This window comes from Pungitius pungitius, chromosome 10, assembly GCF_949316345.1.
Source record: "Pungitius pungitius chromosome 10, fPunPun2.1, whole genome shotgun sequence".
Lineage (NCBI taxonomy): Eukaryota > Metazoa > Chordata > Actinopteri > Perciformes > Gasterosteidae > Pungitius > Pungitius pungitius.
The window spans coordinates 11,383,066-11,402,487 of NC_084909.1; the positions used below are offsets into that span (position 1 = coordinate 11,383,066).

The following is a 19,422-nucleotide window of genomic DNA, read 5'->3' on the forward strand; positions in this document are numbered from 1 at the left end:
CACAGTGTGATCCTATCTAATATATATATCTATAGCTGTGTGCTGCTGGTGGTATACTACCCTTAAACCAACAATATCTGCCGTAATACATTTTTCATTTCAACGCCCCCATGTTCAACATTTCCTTTGTTCTCTATCCGGCTTCTCTTTATCTCATTCTCCTTCATCTTCTTTCCTGTACAACACAACTGATAACAAAAGAAATCCTTGAATGGCTGCATATGTGATATTTCTGCATAGTCATCAGTTTCTGGTCTGTTAATTGAATTCTCAAGCTCACTCACTGAAAAATGTCTTTAATTAGGACATCACATGGGTTCACTAATTCTCTTGTTCTATTCTCTTCTCGTCGCCCTTGTGTTCTTTCCTTTGGGCCTTATTTTGGGTTTTTTTTAGTATTAAGTTATTAAAAACAATGTTGATTCGCCCAAAGGTCTTTGTCCCGTTATTTCCATAAATTATGACCAAAACAGAAAAAGTTCATAACAGCCACATTAAAGACATCATGGTATCCAAGCTAACAGAAGCGCCTATAAAAATGTTTAGGATGCAGTTTCCTAACAAACAGGAAACAAGCACTCACACATGTTGAATATATCTGTAGAGGTTTGCTTTACAGCAAAGACTGGGGGATATTGGCATATTGGTCGGTGAGTCAAATGCAAATCTAATTACACCAACCGACCACATTAACCTGTGGGGTCTCAATCCAACCCAGTGTGTGTGTGCGTGTGCGCGCGCGCGCTCCTTGCTTAAAATGCCTTTGTAGTACGGTTAAAAATCCAGAAAAGCTATTAGCGCTCCACTAACCGGGACTGGTCCACTCAAGAAGAGCTAGATACGCGTCTCGGAGAGTCTGTTAGTAAATGAGTTTGTCCCTGTCAGGAGGTCGTCCCTTTAGCAACGCAGCAGCAGCCTGGAAAACCGTCCACTGCCATGGCGGCGCCTGGTTGGTAGGAAGGCTTTGGCAGGGCCTCGGATCTGATTATTGCTGAGCCAACATACGCTGATGGAAAACCAGCTGCACCCGAAAAGTGACTCCCAGTGGCTCTCAACCAGTCCACATCGTCAGCTTATCAAAGCTATTTTTGTTCTTGAGAACAGTTAGTATCAGCTTCACTCTGCTGTCAGTCGAGTGGACAGCCTCCAGCAGTGCAGTGTGTGACGTGCAGTCAGAAGGTGTGTGAGAGAGCGCTAGCATTGCAAATCTAACGGCCAGGTCTCCTCCCCAAATGTTTTTCTCACACACACACACACACACACACACACACACACACACACACACACGCACACCTTCTCTGTCGTCATGGCGAATGACTGCGTCCTGTACGGCGTCGGCGAGGCTGAAGCGGACACGTCGCCTCTTGGGGAAGGTGGACGCCGCTGGAACCATGTTCCCGTCCTGCTGGCGCTGAAGGCTCTTTTCCCTCTCGTAGTACGCCCTTATTTGGTCACAGCGCATCCTCCTGACCAGCCGCTGGCGCTGGCCGATGGGGAGGGACTCCAGCAGACACTGGTCTATCTCCATGTTTTGACGAAAGACATTACATAGCTGGAAACAACCTGAGGGGCAAGGAAAGAGAAAAATCGGTGAAAAACACTGCCATTCATAGCATTCATCATCACTATACACTTTGGTACTGAATCAGACAGGAGCAGAGTGATAAAAAGTGACTATCCCTCGAAGCTCAACTTGGGTTAATCGTTGGTCTGCACGTGCACAGGCTGTTTAGCCTCAGGGTGACTCGATGGAAGCATCACAGCGATTTTTGAGTCGTCTCTCCTGACGCAGCGATTCAGCTGACTCGGCAAGCTCTCTCCGCCTCTCGGTGGAACAGGTTGCATCCGAGGCATCTGCTAAACCTATTATGGTCTGCGTGGATGACTTGGATGCGCAGGAGCTTGTGCAGTAGCTGGGCTCAGAAAGTGTTTCACTGGAGCCGCGCTACACATCACATACTCTGATGTTGCTGTGCCTCGGCGGTTTACCGTTTCAACCGGTATATCGTTGTCAAATTTCCTTGCGGTATGAATTTTTCACAATGTCATTCCGGTGTACAGCCGTAAGAAATGATGTTGCTCTTCGGCAAGGGGCAGGATTTATTTGAACACCTCACCGCTGAGCGCGCAACGGTCGGAGCTACTTGTCTCACATGTGACAAAAGCTCTTTAACACCATGGCACAACAGTTTGTGACAAACAATTTGTAACACTAATAACTGCACATTCATAAAAGGACCCTGCCGAACAGAACATGAAGTAACTACTGTTACATGAAAACACGAAAAAGGGCAATGGAGTGTGAACAACGAGAGACCAGACAACAACACAACCGGTGCCCAATAGAGGAGCTGTGTCTGCTGTTCTGAGGAATTTTTGTTTTGGAAAATCCCACCTAAGTTAGTCAATGAATGAACGCGTTTACTTATTACTGAATTTTTGTCCTTGCCGCCCAGTCCTACCTTGCGCTGTGCAAGAGATCGTGGGGGACAACAGGCGGAGAAGCATGATGCTTGCACACCGCCAAAATGTCATAGGATGCAGCAGGACATCCTGGTATTTTTTTATTTGATATGAGACATAAAAATATTTTTTCAGAAAATTAAGTAGCATAGCAGAATGGGTAAATATAGATGTGTGATGCGTACAAAGAAAACCACATTACATAAGGGAGGTTTAAAGTGAATTGATGCGCGTCAGTCGGGCACTTCTAGCACTGATGATCCGACAAATACAAAAATGCAGGTCACAGTCACCCCGAAGCACAAGCAAAATGTGAGGAGGAGCTCTTGTCTCTTTCTGAATCACCACCTCATCCCTCTATGGCCCCTTCTGTGTCCATCTATTTTTTTTTTTAAATCAAGCTCAACTATGTTGCTCTTTTTCCCCTTTTATTGGGACCATCTTTGTTTCTCCAACAAGCGCCAGAGGTTTTCTATATCCCTATTTTATCTTTGAAGGCAGTCTGTTCGTCAATTGGAAAGTGTTAGTGGGACACCTTTGAAGTCCTCCATGTTGTCCCACAACACTGTCTGTGGTTGGACGACTGCCGCTGCGTCGTGTCTACTTTAGAAAATAAACTGGCGTTTCTTCTCTGCAGGAGCTGAGGTGTGTTTGGACTAGATCTGTAGCGGGCAGAGACAAAGACGTCCAGGCAGACAAATGGAGGCGCTGTCTCTCACAAGTGTACACGCACACACGCACGCACGCACACAAAGCCATCTGCTCCAGTTAGACTTGTAAAAAGGGCTCTTTTGATTTCATGTTCCAGACGAGGGGGTGGGTGGTCTGTATTTTATTGTTAATGCCAGGTGTCTGCTTCAACTGTATTTTATTCTGGTAACTGGCCTGCACATGAAGCAGATAAACACATACAAGTAATGAAATACCACTCCATCTCCCCACAGTCCAGCTTGCTCAGGTCACATCATTTCCCACGTCTGTTCACCTCTTCTACTCAGCCCATTTTGAGAGGCAACTTCCACTGGTAGCTGTGTGTGTGTGTGTGTGTGTGTGTGTGTGTGTGTGTGCGTGCGTGCGCGCTCCTTGCTTAAAATGGCTTTGTAGTATGTGTGTGTTCAGTCTGTGTCAACAGTGTACACCTGTACAAGTGTGGGTACTGATATATGACTACGAACCAGCGCATCAAGAGCAGGGCTGCTGGAGGTTTGAGATGTACGTGCATGGTGCACCGCGTTTCCCCACGCGTGCCTTGACTTTGTGACCGTCGTCTTGTCCCTAGTTTGGTATATCCTTCACACTCTGACGACCTCATGTATAGATCATCTACTGCGCAGGCATTCAAGGCTCCAGTCACATCAACCTCCCATAACCTGTGTGCACATAATGCGCCATACTAGATACAAACAGTCCCTCATGAGGCATATAACGGACATAGTAGAGGGACAGCCATTTGAAACATCAAGAAATGCTGGTCCCCACTCCGTAATAAACCATGTCTCAATAAATAATTAACGATGTACGTGTAGTAAAAAGGTTGACTTTAACGACACAGTTCACACGTGGCACTAAATGTTTTGATGTGTGGAGACGGAAAATGAGCTGTGTGCTGCTACATGCAATGTGGCTAAATTCATCATCCCTGAGACCATTTTGTTTGCATTTTGTTTTTAGAAGAACACATCAAATACGGCCAGTACTTGCAACAAAGATCAATACTAATTTGCCCTGAGTGAATGAATTCTTGAATGCCCATTTAAAAAAAATGAAAACTATGTAATTTCCCATCACACATGACCTAATATCTACTTTGAAGAGCCACGTGAAAATAATACAAGCCACGGAGCGGTGTATGAACCGACGGATGAAGTATGGATGAGAGGAAAAGAGCATTGACTAATGTTAAACATGGCTGAATGAATCTGCAAGATATGGACGGGACACAGAGAGAGAGGGATTGAAAGAAGCTTCTTCTCCCCCCACCCCATTGCCAGGGCGAACACTTTGGATCCTTGTGGAACATCCCATGCAGACTCCGGCTTACACACTCACAGCACTGCAGGACCTTGTAAAAGCAGAAGACCGCATACCGACATGCGAGGGCGCGCGCACCCACACACACAAAGCTGCACACAGCATGCATGTGCAGGTTATAAATATTATTCATGTAGAAATTTGGGGTTTGGATGGGTAAAATTCAGAGTTAAGGAGGGACTTCATGGAAAAATGCATCAATTCTATGAGAAATGTTGCGTAAAATGACCATCATCCTTTCAAATATCAGCATCCCTCTCCACCAGTCCTCCCCAAGTGTGCTCCCCCTTTTTCCGCACCACTTGGCCACGTTCTTCATAAGTCACCCCGTCTTCCCCCCCCCTTCCATTGCCCAATTCTGCAAAGCCTCATCTCTGCAACACTCTAAATCCCCCTCAGACGCTCTCCATTTTTCCTTCTCTCTCTGGGTTTGTCCCTTGCTGTCTAATGAATAGAAGCCAGACGTTAATGGGATTCTGCATCTGCAGGACTCGGTTTCCTCGCTCTTCCCTCTGACAGTACCTGCCGCATTCACCGGTCAACTTCACACATCTGCAGCAGCTCTCTGCAGCACCCTCACACACAGACATGCTGCATGCACACGCACGCACGCACGCACACACACACACACACACACACACACACACGGGTAGACATTTGAAGTTCAGATCGTGCTGCTGCGGCGGCGACAGCCGGGGAGCAGAATTCCTCAGCACATAAGCTCACGGTAAAATGAATATAATGACACTGCATACATAGTGAGGCACACGCTGATGTGCGGCTGCCGACATGCACAGTAAGACACGGCGAAAGGCTACTTACAGCATTTGATGAAATGGTAGTGAGACATTTTCTGAAAAGTCAGACAGTTCTTCAGTCAGGTAAAAACGGAAGGAAGGTGGGCGGGAAGCCAGCGGTCCAGCAGCCAGCTACAGGTTCCTGCAAAACTAATGCAGCGCTCGCAAGCCGGCAGCACGCATTGTTAATCTGGCTCCCTGCATGCTATCCAAACGCCGCGTCCCTGTCTGCATTATTCACCAGCAGGTCCGGTTGCAGCCCATGCGGAATCTACATGTGCACAGACCCCAACCCAACCATGTGCGCACACACACACACACACTCACACTCACTCACAGATTCACACACATTCATTCATTCACTCCCTTGATCAACCCGAGGAGAGCGTCTGTGTTTCTAGCTCTGCTAGCCCACAGCCAGATAACCACCGTGCAGCGTCTTCCCAGCCATGAAGCGACACACGTGCTCCTCTCGCGTCACTGACTGACAGCGGGCTCGGCCCACCCCCTGCTCAACACACCCCCGATGACGTAATGCTCTTCACCTCCTTACACACCCCCGTTCCAGTCTCCTATGTCTGTCACGCACGCGCAGTGACTCATGAGGATGCACACCTCTACCATCGAAAGGCAAGGAGGAGGGAGGAATGAATCCTTCAGATTTGATTTTTTAATACATTTTTAAAAAGAAGCACGGGAGGTCATTGGTATAAACAGGAGAAAAGGGTTAAGATGGGAGATTGAGGGAATGCAGATACAGCAGGGGGAGCAAGAGTTAGAAGGAAAAAAAAAACAGCACGGGCAGAGAGAGAGAGAGTTGAATTGGATAGGTGGAAAGCGAGAACGAATGAGACTACTGCAGTGCGGCTTTTGGTGCGGTGACATGTTAAGTACAAATTACCAACAGATAAGTATAGTTTAGTAGAAAGGTGAGGGGCCGAAACCTGCACATTGACGCACACTCTCCATCATGCGTTGATCATGTCCCAAACGCAGTGTTGAGTGATGAGCTATACATTATGTGCTTGCATTGTTATTAGGGGAAATCTGCCATTCTGCTTTTTGGCTCATTTGCATATATGAATACCAAAGCTTTGATTAGAAAGGATTTTCATGTGGTAGGTGAGAAGTTGAGGATAAACAAGTGAAAAGCAAGAAAGACTGCTTAATAAAGTGTGAAGCAAGCATAAGAAACAATATTTAAATAGATGCCCCAGTGCTCTCTCATCTGCAGATTATATAGCTGCAAATTCGGAAGGGCAGGAGTGGAAGGGGGCTTGAGGGGGGGTGTTGAGCATTTATCTCCCATCGCTAGTCAAACATTGGCATGTGGAGAGGAGATTGGATGAAAGGATGAGAGAAGCAGGTTTGCGAGGGTACCAAACAGACAGAGCAGCAGAGATAGAAAGGTTGGCAAAGAGTGTGCGCGTGTGTGTCAGACTGAATGCTAGAGTAATTCCTTTCATAGAAAATCAGGTCACTGAAGCAACTTGCTGGATCTTCAGCAATAAATTGCCGGAGCAACGTCATCAGCCACCTGAGGAAAGTGAGATGACAAGTTAGGAATGTGTATCTATAGATGCACACAGACACTATCTGTGGGGGCTAAGGAGGGGACGCGTCCTCCCAATTTCTACCCTTCCACGACAACATTTGGGTCAAGCACTTAGACCGTGAGGTACACAGAGTGGATCTACAGTATATACTACTTATAAATAATAGAGAGAAGGGGTTCATTAATAGGCCTTTTACAAATGCAGCAATTATACTGTAGAAAGCCCTTTAGAGCAAATACATAAAGTATGTGGAACAATATATTGTCATGTAAAGTATCAAACTAAGTGCTGTGACTGGTTGGTTGATTGTGCCGCATTGCTTTGACATGGCAGAGACGTGCTCTCATTTCCACAGCCTTTGTCCCACAGGAGTTGATGCATTTCCGTCTGTTTTGACGTATCACTCCGCCATCAACGCCCTCAGGTGGCAGTCGATACGACCGTTTCCACTGGGATGCCTTTGGTTACCGGCGTACTCAGGGTGCATACTGGATGCAAGCACTAGAACCGTGACAACGAGGGACCTTTGATGCAGGAAATGTTCACTACGGGGTGTGATTTATTATACACTAAGATTTATTATTCACCAAATGTGATATCTTTTACACAGAATATTTATGGTTTCAAGTACTATTTGCTTGCACCTGATGTGCCAATAAACCTTACACACTGGCTTGAAATACACACTCTAGAGAGTCTCTAGTCAAGACCACTTAAACCGACCAAATCATGTTCAGGTGAATCAAAAACCGAAAAGATCAAGACTTTGAGACCGTACAAAGTCTCACACTGCATGACACATGTACACTAAAATGTGGACGATGCAAAACACAAACACTCAAAATAATCAGAACAATGCCCGACACTTAAAACAAACTCCTTTTCTTTCTTATTGCTATTTGTGTTTGTATACTTGTTTCTACGTACAATCACAGTAGTGATGTTAAAAAAATAAATTGCATAGTGCGGACAAAGACGGAGACCGTGACCGATATAAAGCTATATGGCGTAGCCACTGACCTCCGTTGTCTCCTTCAGTCTCTACCTTAACCGCTCTCCTCTGTACTCGCCAAATCAAAGTCATTGGATTTGAGAATTTACACCTCATTTGTTACTATCAGGGGAACGACAACCTTATATTGCTTCATGTGGTTCCCCACATTGTTCTCCTTTAAATACACGGTGAAGTTAATAATTTACCATATAAAATCTGCTGCAATACTCAGAGCTGCGGTTTTTACACTGCGAGGACAGCTTGTGTTTTTTGGGACTACATTGGTTTTATTGTCAATAACACGGCTGTTTGTGTTAGTTATGCTACTGACGAAACATTCTGAAATGGCGCATTATTCATTCATGTTAGATTCTTTTTAAGGTTTTAACCAATTGGAAAATGGAATTGAATATATGCTGCCTATATCTCCAAAAGGTATGTGGTCTCCAGCCCAATTCGATTTTACTGAGCTGTAAGACTCGTTATTATCACTTGACGGTTCCTTCTGCCCTCTCATATCAAAACATTTTTTGCCACATCTTTACAGTCACATGCTCATTTTTTGGAGGATCAATAGCAACATGCAGTATATAACTGAGCGCTTGGATGTTTAACAAATGCTGAAATACTATAAAAGTTAGAAGAAACGTTTCCTATGTGGACAGTGGAATCTATGAATAATCTGTATCACCCTTTAGAATGGATTATATTGCAATCCAAACCTTTATCCATCCAAAACAGCAGCTCAATCCAGGTTTGAACTGAACAGCAAAGATTACAATTTAATATTCATAATACAAGATAAAAGCCTATAGCAGCTATATTAGTGAGGTTCAGTGCGGACTGTGGCCTGCAAAGATTGAAATGCTTCTCTACGCGATTCTGCAGAGCACCGAGAAACTCCACTGAATCAAATAGAGGTTTATGTGCCTTGCTCGGGTCCATATCAATGTTAATTACGCTGCACCATGCGGTTTATGAGCATTCAGGGGAAGAAAAACCCACAAGCAACTTATAGCCGTGACAAAATATTAACTTAGACAGTTCTAATGGATAACGACTGCCTACTGATGAGTCCAGAAAAGAGCAATATTTCATCCCACTGGAGTATTTCCTCTGCAGCTACAACTCAGCATTGAGAAAACGTACTATAAATGCATTAGTGGTGAAACATGACTGGGGGGACGTGATCAGTGTACGCGTGGAAAAAGACAACATTTTGTAACAAAGCGGTATTGTCGTTTGGCCGGCGTGGCTCACCCACAGACGAGCCGCTCACAGGCATCGATTGAACAGGCTGCAGTGACACGTTCCCTCCCCGTAAATCTGCTTTATGGGCTCACCTGACACGTGGCAGGCGATGTCTTTCCACTTGATCACTTTCTTTTGGTAACAGAAAAGTGTCTGCAGCACTAGACTATCGAAACCTTGGATTAATACATTTAGTCTGTATCCTATTTAGGCAACATGTTAGTATAGCTCCACAGTTGTACCACTATCATTAATGTCGTAGTGGTTTGGCTTTTTGTATCTGCAGTAGTATTAAGTAGCAAACTATGCAGTTTCCTCAAAGCAAAGAACATTGCAAATAAAACACACACATACAATATTAATCAGGTAAGCCAGAGTCTGTTCAAGTCATGTCAGACATTGGGCCACATAGAGGATCAACACTCGCTGTCAGGCAGATCCGTCTTTGTGCAAAAGAAAGCTCCCTAAACTTCCTTTAGAATCTTTCCTCCCTTTAAAAGACCACACAGCAAAATACCAAGACGAAAAGATGATCTCCCAAAATGTCTTTTAAATTAAGGAAAGGGAAACGCAAGTTTTGGAAAAACACCTCAAGAGCACTGGATCATAAGTCATCCAGTGGCTTTCAAGAGGAGCCAACGACAGCCTATAAAGTGGAAGACTTATGCGACAGAGGCGTGACTGCACGAGGGAGCGGCCGTGGGAAACGTCTGTGATGTCACAGCGCTGAAGGTGACTGGAGGACAGAGAGGTAACATTGTAGCATCTTCCGGTCGGCAGATTGCTACGAATGGAGCCCTGGAAGATGGATGAGGCTCATTATTGCTGCTGGCTAGGGGGTGATAAGAAATGCACATCATGAGCAAGGGGGAGCAGAGGAAAAAAAACCATCAGGGCCATTTGACAGACAAATGAAGGGATTTAGACTTGGACAAAGGCAGTATGAGACAAAAGGAGACACGTAGGAATCAATAACTTATGAGCCGGTTTCGTTCCCCTCACACTTCATGAACGACTTAGTTTCCTCTATAATTGTGTTCCTCCGAATCGCCTCCACTCATCGAGTCGACCCCGAGAGCTGGAGGCAGGTCCATAACTCCCCGGGAGCGCTTTTGTCTCCCCTGTTTTACCCACATCCCCTAGCTCAGTGTAAAGCAACAGGCATAATGGAACAACATGGGCACATAAAGGACGGCTGTGAGCTTCGGCGAAAGAGACAATCAATAACAAGACCAACAAAAGCGTGGTGCTCCCTCAACCCCCCCAACCCCCCCTGTCCTGCATGTGAGGAGCTCCCGTTTGGTTCTCGGCTGACAAAGAGGGAGAACCATGACCGCTGGCACCACTCAGGAGGCTGACAGACGCCTGCACAGTTGGGTCAAACTCGGGACGCACATCACCATGCTGCTGATGTTATGCCACACTCACAGCCGCGAGGAAGTGTCCACAAACACTGTACATTTATACTTCTTTGGGGGGCAAAAAAAACAAATTGACAATATCAAGTGATACAAACGGATAGTGGGGGAGAGCAGTAGGATAAAGTCTACATAATTATCAGTTTAATATTAATTAGTTTTGATAGGATGTGAAGAAAATAACAGCTGCAAGATTCTGGCCAAAAAGCAGGACAGTTATTGTTTTTAATATGAATATATATTTTTTATTCTAGGGACATAATTACAGAGCACTTTTTTGACTTCCATGCTGTGCTACATGAACTTAAAATCAGCTTGTTCTTCACAAGAAGTTAGTTTGTTTTTGCCTTTAGCATCTGCTCTCAGCAAAACGTACTACAAGTCATTTCCCAGTAGGACCCTGCCCTGCAGCAGCAACCTTCTCCCAAAGGTGGAGCAGTTTGATCAACCCTCCGTGCCTGCGCTACTGTGCTCAAAATGGAAGAAAAGTTAGTCTGAACAATAATCAACACCCTCCACACAGCCGGTGTACGTGTAGGAGAGTTTGCATAACGGTCCAGTCACCATATCGGACCACGGCGTTGCCAACCAGCTGGCGCCATAAGGATGAGGCACTGACTGCACACGCTCACACACAAGCTGACTTTATTGTGTAAATGGCACTCATCAACATCATTGGAACGCCTCCACCTTTCCAGTAGTTGCAAACAGTGAGCGAGAGGCGCGGAGTGAAGGGAAAACATAAGCAACAAAACTAGAGGCAGAAGAAAGGATGTTGCATCGACGGCTCAAAGCGGAGTGGCTTAGATACAACTTCAGATGAGCTACTTTCGTTACTGAAAAAGAACAAATGTTGAGTAGCGTTGTGCTACAGGGCAGTTCTGTTCTCAGAGCAGACACACACACACTGCTGACCCACTTGTGCCCCCGACCATGCCTTCCAAAAAACTGAAAGACTTCCAGCCTTCCACTCAGCAGGTTGAAAAGACATGACGTGAATGCTTTCTACTAGAGCCCTTTAATGACAAATTCCCCCCCCCAGGTTCAGGTTGATGCTCGGAGCCTACCTTGTGCAGAAGCTGGACTGATTGACTTCTAGCATCTCTCAGATCGCCGTATACTTTAGGTACTTTTTGAATTAGCTAAACAGTGCAAATCAAAACATAACTGTTGGAATGTACCCGCTAACTGTAGCCCAGTGTCCTTGGAGGTTAAATGCTCTAGTCAACATTAGCGTAGACTTAACGTTAGCCATTAGCCACTAAGATGCCAAACCGAACACCATCGCAAATTGCAGATTTCCAGAAGGGTTGCAGACTAGTTGATAGCTCTAGTAATGGATTACATTTTCCTAAATCTAGCTTACGTTTTTGAGCCTTTGATCCCCTACGTAATCTGCTCGCCTGTTCTGGATGCGGTCCTGAGTGAAGGGACACTGATCTAAGCAGGCCGATTGGCTTCGCAGTGACCTCAAGCCACACCTTTCAACTCCGGCCGGTGGTCCCACAGGGGTCGATGCAGGTCAACTCTAATTAATCACACGTCCAGATAAATGCTGAAGGCTTCGTCCGTGCAGGGTCGCGCCATGTCAGGCCGCCCTTTAAGAGTCATCAGATCCCCGCTGCAGTGTCCGGACAAGTGTTATTTAGCACTTTCACGCCCACGTACAGCTCTGAAGTGGGACAACCTATGCACGGATGCTAGTTCTCATTATAGCGAGGATCTCCGTGCACGTTGACTCTCGCACAATCAGCTGTTCCTTCCCTGCCAGAAACCCACGCATTCTTCCACACACACTTCCAGTGACATGCCGGGAGCATACCACACATGCGCACACACAACCAAACACAATTTCCCCAAGTCAGTCTCGCATGTTGTCAAGACAGTTATCGGAGTGTAAAAGGCTACCTACAGTTCTCATCCTCCAAGATTAGCCTTCCTTCTGGAGACACGAGAGAAGAGAGAAGAGAGAGAGAGAGAGAAGAGAGAAGAGAGAGAGAGAGCCTTACCGTTGAAAGCTGGTCCACAGGAGATGCCGGAGTGCGGAGGAGAGAGAAATGGGTCTGCCCGAAGAAAACCCAACGAGCGACCGCCTCCCCCGCGGGCCGCCACCAAATCAATTTCACACTCTCACCTCCCCGCCACTGTGATGTCATTCATTCATCCGTTTCCCCCGTAGCTATGGCAACTCTGCCGCTTGGAGCGGCTAATTCTTTAAATCTGTCTCTCTCTCTCGGTGTGTCAACGTCCCTCCCCCTCTCCAGACCCCAATGAACCCAGCCCAATTGCTCCGTCTGAAGGGCTACAGTTACACCACCCGCCCACCCCCAATTCCCCGGCACTCTATTCTCTACAAGCCAATGTTGGTGTAAAAGAAAAGAAAAAAACGAGGAGGAGGGTACGAATAGACAAGAGGAGGAGGCGCCTGAATCCTCCACATGTAGGGAACACGCCCTGGAGAGTTTGTGGTCAAAACGGGTGAACATTCGTCAAGGTTGCCCATAACAACAGCGCAATGAGAACTAGACCACGAGGGAGACACCACAGAGCCTGAAGAGGTGCGCCTGGAAAACCTCTTGTTTAGACGGGAGCCAGCTGTCTCATTTGCACACAATGCGGAGCCTAAATGCTGATGCTCTCAAAACCCCTCGGACACACACACACGGACACACACACACACGCACACACTGTGATGAATAGTTAATTACTATGGTGCCTCTCTGCTAATACACCCCATGTTGACCTTGGAAAAAGGGAGGTTGAAAATGTGGTCACTGACAGCACACACGAAAGCCCTCGCATCAGAAACTCCACAGGCATCGGACGTTCATCACTGCCTCACTTAAACCATTTCCTCCCCCATGGCTGCCAACCAATCACCACCCTGCTGTTTCCACATTTCAAATCTGCATCTCTTCTCCTGGCTGCTCGCATCTTCACCTGTGGGACAGAGACGCTGGAAGGCAGGAGATCAAACAGGGGAACAGGAAGACACTTTGTGAGGATAAAAGACAGAGGCAGCGGTTAAACAAGTAATCACACAATGAGAAGGTAAATCAAGGAGCCATTGAGACGAGGGGGATGTTCTCAGCAAGAGACAGATCTCATCTGTTTATTAATTAGCTTCTCGTGTCTCCATCTGTCTGCTCGTCCTTCCTAATCTCTGTGGCTTCTCACACTCTTAACAGTGCTCTCCACCATGTCAACCTTATTTCCTTGTATAGTAGGTCACCTCAAATGTCAACAGATTTAAACTAATGTCAGATAAAAATTCAGATTCAAACATATGCATCTTTATGTGTTTGGTTCCTTGGAGGAATTTAATGTTCTTGGGTTACATAACTGGCCAAACGTAAAAGCGTGTGAATGCTAATACTCAAAAGACTGAAGTCTCTTAACGTTCCAAATCTATAGGATCTGCCCTGGAGCAACCGCTAACATTAATACCAAGAGTCAGGCTGGTAGACCTTCATACTCAAACGCAGATACAAAGAGCGGATTAATCTCTGGCCTCTTGTGAAGTGCCGGCTGCATTTGGCCTCCAGCGCCTCACTATCTGCGATTCACCGCCGTGACCTTGACTTCACAAGACTCATCTACTCATCGGCAGTGCGTTACAGTGGGGTACGTGTAAGGTTGCGGTCTCTAGTCAAGCTAAACCCCATCTACTGTGGAACAGGGTCGATGGAGAAAGTGCAAGAATGCAGAAATGGAGGTGGGGGAGGTAAAGGAGAGAGGGTGGATTAAACCATTGAATTTAGGTGCATCAGGGAAAATTAAATTACCAGATTTCTGGCTCAAGAAAGACATGCACACCTGAGGAAGGAACCTGTAATCTACCTGTAAACCCAGGCAATCCCCTCTCCTCTATGAACTCTATCAAAGGGAGAATATACTCCTCTTTTGTGGCTGCTCTCACAAAAATAAGCAGAGAAAATAAAATGCAAGACTGACAGACATTCGTATACTGTTGCTTCCTCGTTGTGGTTTAAGCCGCCTTTCCCTCCCCATCACCGCATTCCACCGGCAGTCTGGCTATGCTGTGTGTTAATCTTTTTCTCACCCAATTGCCTTGCACTCGACTTCTTGCCTCACTGGTTCATGCACACATCCTGCGGCTCTCATCCCCCGGAGTTGTTTGACAGACATCCGAAGATTAGCCTGATAGAAGCTCGGAGTGAATCCCAGCATTGTAAGGGGGAGGGGGGGGGGGGGCATCATGCCCCATTAAGTATGGACCTAATTTGATTTGGCTTGAATGTGAGTGATGACAGGTTTCAAAATCAAGCACGCGCACACACATCACAACCAGACGTTATCTTTCATCTCTGGGTAAACTCCCCCCATGGCTTCTTGGATAGATCAAAGCAGTGTTTTTTTTTTTTTTAAAGGGAATGCTTAACAAGATCTGTTCACATCATCTGCATGGCTCTGCAGCTGGGCTCACACTCAGCCCTCTAATATACACCGTCGAGCTGCAGGCACAACAACCACGTAGGTGCACAAGTTTGTGTGTTCAGGGGGGAAAGTACGCACGTGTGCATGTTAAGAGATTTGATTGTGATGGGAACAGGGAAGCGGTCACACTTCATGCTCCTGACCTCCTACACCTTCCAGAGGGAAGACAAGGAGCGGCTTGAGGACCTACTCTCTTCCATCCCACCGCTTTCAGAGAGAGACATTTTACCATTTCCCCGTCCTCATCTCTGACGTGTCACACAATCCATTTTCTTTCCAACGTCCACTCCTCCGCTCATGAGTGGCTGCACAACATTGGAGGACCCCTTGGAGCACCTTGTGGTCCTTTACCTCAAGCAGAAACACCTGCACGGCTTGCTCTGCTTCAGTCTTCACAGGAAATACAGTGGTCTCATTCCAGTTCGACCACCAACAGGTGGAAAGCCATACAACGCCTCACACACACACACAGCAAGACCAGACATTGACCCTGCCACTGATGTCCCTTATTGACAGTGTTTCCCATAATAAAAACAAAGTCGGCAATGGCCGTCGGCCATGTGCCAGCAGGCCTGTATTAATATAGATGGGGTGCAGCCTCCCTCTCCATGGACGTAGACCACCTTCATATTAGGGCGTGGTCCACCGGTGCGGCTTTATCGAGTACACAAAGACTGCTTTGCTCCGATGACCTCGTTTCATCAGAGCGCCTCTGAGCAGGTTCGGATTTCATTTTGGGAACGGCTGGAAGTGTTCAACAGCCAAATGACATGTGGCTGCTGCCAGAAGCGCGTCCCACCACCTGTCTTTAGCTGCTGTTTGAAGCTGCCAACTGCCCAGTCACATGGGCCTCACTCATTAGAATAGTCTGGGATTTCATCTTAGGATCATTCAACACAAACAATTTTATATAAGGTCTTTGGTTTATTTTACTTTAATTCTGCTTTCATTTAAATATTTAAAGTTGGCTAAAATCCTATTTCCACGAGTTGTACATGTACGTATACAAGTCTTGGGAGGTTCAAGTGCATATCTGAAATGGTTGTTTACATTTTTGGAGGCTACCCACTCACAGCTATAATAGTCGGACCTAAATGTTGCTAGTACGCATATGTGTGTGGCTAAAGAAGGCACTAGGATTTTAGAAGGTCATGTATAACATTTTTTTTAAGATTTTATTTTATTTTATCCATCGCTAGTCCAACCAATTACAAGAGTGCTATGCTCATTTTTGTGGAGCACTGCTTTATGCAGGATTTGCTGATAATATAATACAGACTAAGTATTATAGTTGATGCAGTCCCAAATTCAATGCCTTTTGCTCCAATGCAAATGCATGCCTCTTATAGATATTGCACATTACCACTTACAGATATCCATCTCGTCATAGTTTGCCAATTATACATTGTGTGGATTACAATTTGCACTAATCAGATTTGAGAGGTGAAACTAATCTAAGGCTTCCCCAGATGAACAGCAACCCCCCTCATGCACCCCTCCTGCCCCCTCGTCTGCCTAGTCAGCTGTCTGCCTTCAGACGCATCTATCCGCTCAGGGTTTGTAGTCATGTGCTGTTCTTCTGAGGGGGGCAGTCCCATCCAAGAATAGATGAGCTTTTGGACACACCATGTCCATGAAATATGTGGATAAACCTCTGGCGGGCCAACAGTTGGATGGCCTGGGGCATTACAGGAGTTGGAAATAGTCCAGGTATATGCGGCGGGGGGCGGCTGTCATTTCTAGCTCTTCCAGCTGTGACTTTCACGACCTTTCGCCACGCTTCCCCACAGACGGCCGTGAGAACAAGAATTCGCCTCCTTAATCATGCATAAAAAAAGCTCTTATTTAAATCAGGCCAAAGCCACGGAGCCTCCGCGTCGCAACGCAGCCGGTGGGCTGCTTTACATAAGTTAAACCCTGGGAATGTGGGAGGGGGGAGCTGTAGATTCCTTGAACACCTCTGGAGCTCTGGCAGCAGCAGATCCTTCCAAATGCTTTCTTGCTGTGATAAGTCATTCTCCACATCATCGTCATCCTTTCGGTCCCCCCTGAGCATCGTAGTCATCCTCAATAAATCAACCCCTAATTACCAGGGACGGTGGGGACGAAGTCAGCGCAACAGCTGACCATGGCGCAGGGGACTGGGCTGCGTACCGACAGACTGACTGACTGACTGATTACGGTTTAACGACATTAGCCTCTCACCGGCTACACTCAAAGAACAACACAACGCGCTTTGGCATACTCCAAAAGAAGACAAATGTGAAAGATAAACGATGAGCCTGAAGGAAACCGCTGGAAAACCGCATTATAGAACCATGTGGCCGAGATAATCTCCTCAGTTTGAAGAGAGTAATACTGTCAGGCAACGCTGCCATACACGGAGGCCCCAAATCTGGCTAGGCAGGAGGACAGATGGGTGTAGGACACACACACACACACACACACACACACACACACACACACACACACACACACACACACACACACACACACACACACACACACACACACACACACACACACACACACACACACACACACACACACACACACACACACACACACACACACACACACACACACACACACACACACATTTTGTTGAAAAAGGTGGATTTGTACTGAAATGGCTAGTCCTCCTTGTACATCCGTTTACAGTGATTGATTGATTTTTTTTAAATGCAGTGTTAAACAGTTACAGATCAGCTTCCACAGGGTTGAACCCCAACAACTTAATGCTCTCTCGCATGGACAGACAAATACACCTCAGCTTTCTGAATGAGCCCATCTGTGAGCTCCTGTGAAACAAAAGCAGAGTTGTGTGGGTTGGCCGAGTTGTGTCGTTTGTCACACAGAGCAGTAAAAAGGTTAACAAACAGTTCTGTCTGACTGTCGCGAAACTTCCCAAATGCCTCCTCCTTTTTCAGCCCCCCCTCCCCTCTACTGCTTTTTTTATTTTTCTTTGTCTCTCAACGGTCTCCCTCTCACCAGTGTACCAGACGGCGCACATGTCATACACCCGCACGCGTTTGAGTGAAATCTGCTCAAGGTCCGCTGAATCTGCAATTCCCAACTGACATCAATCATCCTTGAGGCTTTTTGAAGAAGTGTGTGTGCGTGTGTGTGTGCAGTGATGAAGCCAAAAAATCTTTTTCTGTGCTGCCAGCAGGCACACATGAAACATCTCAGGCGAAACAACAGCAACACATGGAAGGGGGGGGGGGGGTAATAAAAAAGGCCCATCCACACTAAGACAGTGGCCATTAGAGGAGAAGAAATTGCCTCTCTCTTTGTAAACAAAGCAGAATCAATGCAGACATTGCACTGTCTGCAAGATGTCAGCTCAGATACGGAAACACATTTAAAAGAAGAGTCATCCTGAATGACAACAAACCAGCTGTGCGTTGAAGCAGTGTGTGAATGGTAAATACAGGAACTTAAACACACATTCACAAAGAGCCAAAACAACATGCAACGTACCTCACGGCAACATTTCCCCCCGTGGCTCTTGATCCTCTCTTTCCAGCCTCGTAATGAAATCCAGAGATGAACTGATCTAAGCTGAGAAGATGTGGGTGGGGGGGGAGAGCGAGAGAGAGAGAGAGAGAGAGAGAGAGAGAGGAGAGATATCAACTCCCAGCTCTCTCTACACTATTCCGTACGGTGCAATCCTCCACTGAAAAAGGAGAGAAATTTAGAAGTTTAGTTAGTAAGCATGTTTTTTTAAGAGGGAAAAAGCAAAAGTAGAACATGAGTACAAATCTCCAATACAACTGCTTACCAAAAGCCAACATCTTCTCGGGATGAATGACACCTGATACACACAAACTTCACTTTGTTACTTCTGCATCTTGTGTGCATTCTGTGTGTGTGTGTGTGTGTGTGTGTGTGTGTGTGTGTGTGTGTGTGTGTGTGTGTGTCAGTGGGGGGCAACCACCCAAACACTGAGAACGGACTGAATGTGAAACAGGAGAAGAACGGATCCCACCTACATGAGGCCTCGTGTAGGCCTCCTCCCTCCGCCCCTCACCACGAGGATGAAAGGAATGGGCCACCATTTAGTGACACTTGTTTTTCATTATTTGCAGTCAACACTTTCACAAAGTGTCTTCTCTACAGAGTGGTAAAGGAGTTTGTACATTTTACGTCGCTCACCTGTTTCACGGGGCCTCGTGCGACATCCTCGTCCTCCTGAACGTGCTTCACGTGCGGTTTCTCTTCACGGTCATTTCTCCAAAGAATTAACGTTGCGTCCCTCGAAGTCTACACGGTTCGGCAGCAGTGACGTCACACAGAAGACAACGTGTGGTATCCACCGGAGGACGTGGGACTCCACCACGCATAACTCCACCGCGCATAACTAGCGTAATTAGAGCACCTGTTGCGGGGGTGTTTGATTTGCGTCATTTGGCACGCCGACCGGGTCGTTCGTCAAAGCGGGGATTAATTAA

General features: G+C 46.4%; 1 protein-coding gene across 6 annotated transcripts in view; it reads right to left on the reverse strand.

Annotated features, from left to right (window-relative positions):
- myo16 (myosin XVI) overlaps window positions 1-19,269 on the reverse strand; it is a 74,897-nt gene extending 55,628 nt beyond the window's left edge. For 2 of the 6 annotated variants that reach the window (XR_005121515.2, XM_037488059.2), the window contains exons 1-2: window positions 5,317-5,782; window positions 1,294-1,563 (exon numbers count right to left, since the gene is read on the reverse strand). Coding sequence is in view for 5 of the 6 variants with exons in the window: in XM_037488059.2 (XP_037343956.2) it covers window positions 1,294-1,563; window positions 5,317-5,344 (298 nt within the window). In the remaining variant the exon portion in view is untranslated. Of the gene's footprint in view, window positions 1-1,293; window positions 1,564-5,316; window positions 5,783-12,422; window positions 12,442-12,519; window positions 12,790-18,451; window positions 18,533-18,959; window positions 18,977-19,126 lie in introns of those variants that run through there. The other 4 variants (XM_037488060.2, XM_062564794.1, XM_037488061.2 and 1 more) reach the window with 4 other exon arrangements.
- Window positions 19,270-19,422: the final 153 nt, after the last annotated feature.